Source organism: Helobdella robusta (assembly GCF_000326865.2).
Source record: "Helobdella robusta unplaced genomic scaffold HELROscaffold_53, whole genome shotgun sequence".
NCBI lineage: Eukaryota > Metazoa > Annelida > Clitellata > Rhynchobdellida > Glossiphoniidae > Helobdella > Helobdella robusta.
In genome coordinates this window covers 7611-15062 of record NW_008705278.1, presented here as the reverse complement: position 1 = coordinate 15062, position 7452 = coordinate 7611, and the positions used below count along the sequence as shown (strand labels likewise).

At 32.1% G+C, this 7452-nt stretch overlaps 1 protein-coding gene across 1 annotated transcript; it reads right to left on the bottom strand.

The window, feature by feature from the left end:
* Positions 1–5584: 5584 nt before the first annotated feature.
* On the bottom strand, positions 5585–6730 carry HELRODRAFT_179215 (hypothetical protein; the record flags this gene model as incomplete). Its single annotated transcript, XM_009028074.1, has 3 exons — positions 5585–5610; positions 5664–6043; positions 6348–6730. 3 exons carry the CDS (start codon positions 6728–6730, stop codon positions 5585–5587), a joined length of 789 nt encoding a protein of 262 aa, XP_009026322.1.
* Positions 6731–7452: the final 722 nt, after the last annotated feature.

Below are 7452 nucleotides of genomic sequence, written 5' to 3'. Positions count from 1 at the left end.
GTGTGTGTGTGTGTGTGTGTGTGTGTGTGTGTATAAAGAATATATATATATAGAGAGAGAGGGGGGAGAGGTTACTGGAGATGAATTTTTCATAGATCACATGTTGCATAACTCGTACAATGTAATTTTAATGTAGCAAACAAACTAAGAGACAAACAAACAAACAGACATACAATCATACAAACAAGCTAACTGACAAACAAACAGACATACGAACATACAAAGAAACAAACAAGGATACGAACATACAAAGAAACAAACAAAGGTACAAACAAACAAAGATACGAACATACAAAGAAAAAAAGATACACTTGGCTGATGTTTTTATCATAGTGTCATATATTATTTAACTTATAAATAAATAATTCTTACCTACGCTATCAGTAATAATAAATAAATAAATAATAATAATTTAATAATAATAAAAAATAAATAATAATAAAATGTTAATTATAAATTAATAATGATAGATGAATAATAATTGAATGATATATGTTCATAAATTTATTGCATATTGCATTTTCGCATGCATTCATATGTCGTTATTCTTTCGTTATTTTTTTTTTTTTGAAAATAAAAGTCGAGTAAAACCGATTTTTGATTTGTTCGTTCGTTCGTTCGTTCGTCTATTTGATTGTTTGTTCTTAACGTTCGTTCGTTCGTTTGTTCACTCTATGGTTTGTTTCGTACCTTCGTTCGCAAATTTTCATCTGTTCGTTTTGTAGTTTTGTCTTTCAATTATTCATCATTTCAGTTGTCTACATTCATTCGTTCGTTCGTTCGTTCGATCGTTCGTTCGTTCATTCATTCATTCATTTATTCATTCATTCATTCCATTCGTTCATTCATTCATTCATTCATTCACTCATTCATTTATTTGTTCTCTAGGTCATTGATTTATTGATTAATTGATTGATTCATTCATTCATTCATCCATTCACTTATTCAATCATAGACTTATTAGTCTCACTCAATCTTTCATTCGTTCATTCATTTATTTTTCATTCAATCATTCATTCGACCTGTTATGTGCATCTTTCCGCTTTTCTTTCATTCATCATTTACTCATTCATTCATTTGTTTAAAGGGCAGCCTAATGAAGTTCAGAGGAAAAAAAAATTAAAATTCCATTTTAAATTATGAATTATGTAACAGAGTTGTTCGGGCCTACACACACACACACACACACACACACACACACACACACACACGCACACACACACGCAGGCACACACACAGAGGCACACACACACATACAAACACACACAGAGGCACACACATACATACAAACACACACAGAGGCACACACACACATAAAAACACACACAGAGGCACACACACACATACAAACACACACACAGAGACACGCACAGACACACGCACATACACACAAATAAATTCCCCACAGGTGTTAGTAATGATTTGAAATTTAAATTCTAAGCCATTGACAAAATAATAATGATGTTGTTGTTGTTGTTGCTGATGATGATGTTGTTGCGCTGGTTATGTTGTTGTTGCTTTTTTTGATAATGATGAAGATGATGATGATAAGAGGGGAAGTTGATGTTGTTAATTACGTCAATACGAAACCATGACATAGTATACTTTATATATATAAATACATATATTGTATATATATATATATATATATATATATATATATATAAAATTATGGTCTATTAAACGAACTACAAACATATTAACGCCAAACATTCGGTAGAATTTATAGAATATTGTAAAAATATATATATAAATATATATATGTATATATATATAGTATAAATACAAACACAACACAGACACACAATTCGTATAATAACATGTGGTTAAATAATTGTATGCAGCACAATTATAAACGTAAGAACATGCACGTATCTTCTGTATTCTAGTGGATGCTGAAATAGCTATTCTTAGACACATTCACACACACGCACACACACACACACATGCGCGCACACACACACACAGACTGATGTACACAAACATACAATACGTTTGGATAACCTGGTATTTATATTTGCGTTGCATCGGCAAAATGTTTCTGGGCGATTGTATGTATTGAAGCGTGTACAATTCGATGCCCGGTTAAAGATTAAGTGTGTGAGCTCGGAGGACTTTGTATGTTTGCGCGAGTGTATGTATGTATATATGTATGTATGGGTGTGCATGTGTGTGTGTGTGTATGTTTGTATGTGTGTATGTATGAATGTATGCGTGTGTATGTGTGTGTGTGTATGTGTATGTATGTGCGTATGTATGTATATATGTGTATGTATGTATGTATGTATGTGTGTGTATGGATGAATGGATGGTTGGATGGACAGATAGTAGACAAATGGATGGGTGGATTGGTGTCTTGTTGGTGTTTGTAAAGATGATTTTCGTATGTTTGTTTGTTCTTTGTTTCGTGCGTTTGTTTGTTTGATGTTTCGACAAAAATAAAAAACACTGCAACAAAAGTTTTATTTTATGACGAAATATAATTACTTCTTATGTATTTTTTTAACCTGCTGAATTGAAAAAAGACTCCGAAATGTCTCCACCTATTGGCTCTAGTTTAGAAATAATGGTAAGAACGGGATAATTTTCTGTTTCAAATTTAACCACAATCCATCTGAATGAAAATTATTTATACTTATAGATTTCTAAGCTAAACTTGAAGGCTGTATAAAACAGCACAATAGAAACTAACATTTCAAAAACTCTTCCTACTAACCATGCAGTTGTAATTCACATAAATGAGATCAGTTTAAAGGTTTAAACACGAAATCTCTTCCAAAACAATCCCAGAAAATGAACCCAAATGTGGTGATCTGCGGTGCAAAATTATTGTTGTTATTTTAGAAATGCAATCTGTCCAAACACATACACTCAACTAAACGAAACGAATCGAAACGGTATTTGTGAACATTCCAAATACGTCAGCTTCTCACTGTGCTTTGCAGTCCGCAGTCACAGTAAAGACAGGGAATTAAGTTTCGGAAAAAAAACTCAACTTCAAAAAACTCGAAAGAATGACAAAATTGTTATAGCTTTTAAAATATCTTACTGTCACCCTCATACATATTAAATAGAGTTTAGTGAACCAGTCTTGTCTAAAGTAGGAACAAAAAGTGCAGATTTTCAAATATCAAATTCTCGAAAGTAAAACATGCAATTATCAGAAAAAAGTTTTAACTAGCAATGCCAAGTTATTAGCAACAATAGTTATGTATTTATGAATGTTTGTTTGTATGTATATATGTATGTATGTATGTATGTATGTATGTATGTATGTATGTATGTATGTATGTATGTATGTATGTATGTATGTATGTATGTATTATTATTATTATTATCAGGACATTTATACAGCGCCAATTAAATTATTATCTCAAAGGCGCCATCATAAATAATGCAATAAATTCATGAATGACCGCATCTATAAAATCTATAAATAAATTCAATAAATCATAAACATAAATTGTTTGTTACAACAAAAACAGGTAAGTTTTCAATAATTTCTTAAACATAATTAAATTTAATCCATGATTTCTTAAATAAAAAGGAAGGCTATTCCACACAGCTGGTCCACAAACTGAAAAATTTCTTGTTCCAATCTTCAAACGGGTAGGTGGAACCATCATGTAATTCAATTCATCACACCGAAGTCGAATTGTTCGTGTTGAAACCACTCGTGGCAAACATTTGTCAACGAGGTATTTTGGTGCGCATCCATTCAAACATCTGAACATGATCATAGATATTTTAAAAATCACCCTTTTTTCAATCGTCAACCAGTGCAGTTCTTTAAATATAGGAGTTACATGATCAAACTTTGCCCCACCAGCCACGACTTTTGCTGCACGATTATGAATAGACTGAATCATAGCAATTGACTTCTCCGGCAATCCATAATACAAACTATTACAGTAATCGAGTCTCGAGTGAATGAATGCATGAACCAAACATTCAGCCGTTTTTTTATCTATTGATCTTCTTATCAAATTTAATTTTCGTAATTGAACAGTAATTACTCTGAATAAAAATTTTATACGTTCAACCATTGTCAATCTGGAATCTAATATCCAACCTAGACTTGTTGCTGTGGATCAAAATTGTATATTCAAATCGTCAATCAAAACAGAATCTATACTCATCTTAGAAAGCTGCTGCCATGCACCAACTGGCAACAGTTGAGTCTTGCTCCGATTTAGCCTCAATCGATTTGTTGCCATCCAGTCTTTAATATCCGATAAACACTGGACAAAGTTATCAACTATAGATTGGAATCTTTCTGGGTGTCCATTTACTGTTATCTGAATATCGTCTGCAAAAGCGTGACCCATAAATCCATGAAAATCCAGTATATTAAAAATCTCAGCCGTATATAACAAAAATAATATTAGTCCTAACACCGAGCCCTGTGGCACACCAGTTGAAACCAAATGAATTGCCGATAAATCATCCATAAATAACACCTGTTGCGTTCGTTGTAACAAATAAGACCGAAACCATAATTCCACTCTACCTGATAAACCAAAACAGATCGCCAGTCGTCTTAAGAGGATATCGTGATCAACGCAGTCAAAAGCTGCTCTCATATCTAAAAATACCAGCAGGGAGGAATTTCCAACATCGATGTTTTCCAACAAAACCGATAAAACCTGCAACAAAGCCGTTTCCGTTGAATGATGTTGTCTATATCCTGACTGAAACACAGGCAATAAGTTGTTCCGGCGTATGTGCGTCAACAGCTCCTTGGCAACAATTCTCTCAATCACCTTTGAAATAAACGAAAGATTGGACACTGGTCTATAGTTGTTTAAATCATTAATGTCCATGCCTGGTCTTTTTAACAGCGATGTAACAATCGCATGTTTAAGTCTGTTTGGAAAGTTGCCTTGTTTGAAACAAAGGTTAATAAAACTGGTTAAAAACCTAGTAAACAAATTTATATGTTTCTGAAAAATGTGCGTAGGCAAAATATCCAACAAACATGATTTTGATGGAGAACTTAGAACTATTCTTTTAACATCATCTTCAGTGCATACTGGAAAAGTAGAGAACACATTTTCAACTTTGACTGATTGAAGTTTGGATAATCTGCAGTCTTCGTCAATTCTCGAACTTTATCTATTTTATTATTGAAAAACGTTAAAAATTTTTGAGCTGTATGGTCAGTGGCATGTTTTAAACTGCTACTACCAATTTCCTTACACAGCAATTTATTAATAATACTCCAAATTTTTTTTGAATTATTTTGATTATCCTTAACGAGCTCCTTCCAATATAGATTTTCTTTTGAGTGTATATGAAACTTTTTGCTTTCATGGCCATTAGCCAGTTTTTTTTATCTTCTTCCTTCAACGTTTTTCTATATCGTTTTTCCATTTTTCTACAATAAGCCTTCGACCGTCTACATTCAGAATCAAACCAAGGTGCCATCGGATCATCTCTAACCCCAACCATACGATAAGGTGCAACTATTTCAGTGATTTTCGTCATTTCGCTTTCAAATAAATTCCATAAATCCTCAGTATTTCCACCCTGGCATAATTTATTTAAAGGAGAATCAAGAACCAAAAAATAAAACGATCGTGATTCATGTTTTTCCAAGATCGAACCATCCTTTTTTTTCATTCTTATAACTTGATCAATTGATAAACATGCCTGAACCAAACCATGATCAGAGAAAACTCCCGGAGGCAGAACTCGAATATCGAAAACTGGAAAAGACATAGAAGTGATAATCAGGTCTAACACACCTCCTAATTCATGCGTTGGTTCATTTATTCTATTAACAAGATTAAAATTACCAAAAACCTCACATAATGACACACTGTGAGGATTCATGTGTTTCTCTACATGCACACTAAAATCACCAGCTAAGACAACATTGTTACTAAGCAAGGATATTATCTCTAAAACAGCAACAAGTTCCTGAAAGAATAAAGATGAAATTAAAGCCGATCCTGGTCTATAAACAGCCAATAAAACAATATGAGTTCCATTTATTTTTAATTTAATGGCTAATGCCTCAAAAGTCTTTAACACAGGTAATCTGATGAGTTTAAAATTAAAACATTTTTTAAAATAAATTATTAATCCACCATGAAATGAGGTCTGACAAAATCCACAAAATTATAACCTGGTGGCATTGCCCGCCTAACAGCAATTTCATTACTGGACCCATGCCATGTTTCAGTCAAAACTAAGATATCCAAACCATTGCAAATTACCTCATACACTTTATCATATTTCGACAAAATTGACCTAATATTCAAAAGCCCTTGTCCTATTTTAACATTGTTAAGCATTTTACAACCATTGTTTTTCTTATGACTTTTACCTTTACCTTTTATGACTTTTTGAAACTCACGATCCGCCACTTTCCCACAGGTCCTCTGACCCTGTATAAAAAACCTCCCGTACATGCAGCTTCTCTTGACTTTGCATTAGCAATCAAACTTTTCAATTCACTCCTCTGTTCAGCAGTCAGATCATTGGCAATCCATACCTTACTAAGTTCTTCAGACATTTGCTTAAGTTTGTATGAACTCTTCATCACCAACTCTTTAGCTGAAATGTTATCCATCACTATCAAAATTGGCCTATTTGTTGATTCAACCCTTTTACCCAGTCTTATTATTCTTTTCATATCAGAATCTTTGATATCACTCGACAGTTTCTTGATTATTTCCTTGACTCGATCTCTGTCATTATCTCCTTCAGTTACATTAAACATCATAATGTTTTTTTCTCTCTCTTTTATTTCCTGTGCCTCATCTAATGTTTTTTGTACTGTTTTTACTTCAACATTAATGCTTTGCATACCTTTTTTAATGTATGTATGTATGTATGTATGTATGTATGTATGTATGTATGTATGTATGTATGTATGTATGTATGTATCTATGTATGTATGTATGTATGTATGTATATATGTATGTATGTATGTATGTATGTATGTATGTATGTATGTATGTATGTATGTATGTATGTATGTATGTATGTATGTATGTATGTATGTATGTATGTATGTATGTATGTATGTATGTATGTATGTATGTATGTATGTATGTATGTATGTATGTATGTATGTATGTATGTTGACCATCTATTTGTCCTAACGGCACCTACCTAACGACTTGCAGGCTCCATAATTGTACTCATGTTTAAATAATATAATGATAATATTATATTATCATTAAAAAATATAAATTATAAATAAATAATAATTATTACCATAATTTTGTTATTAATATTGTTGTTGTTGTTGTAGTTGTTATTGATGTTTGTTGATGTGGTGTGTGTGTTTGTCCATGTTGTAAATTTACAGCGTGTTCATATGTAGGTAGGTAGATTTTAGTAAGTAAGATTTTATTCGAAAACAATTTATTATTAATCAAATAGTTATAATTAATAATAATAATAATAATAAATAATAATTATTATTGTTAGTAGTAGCAC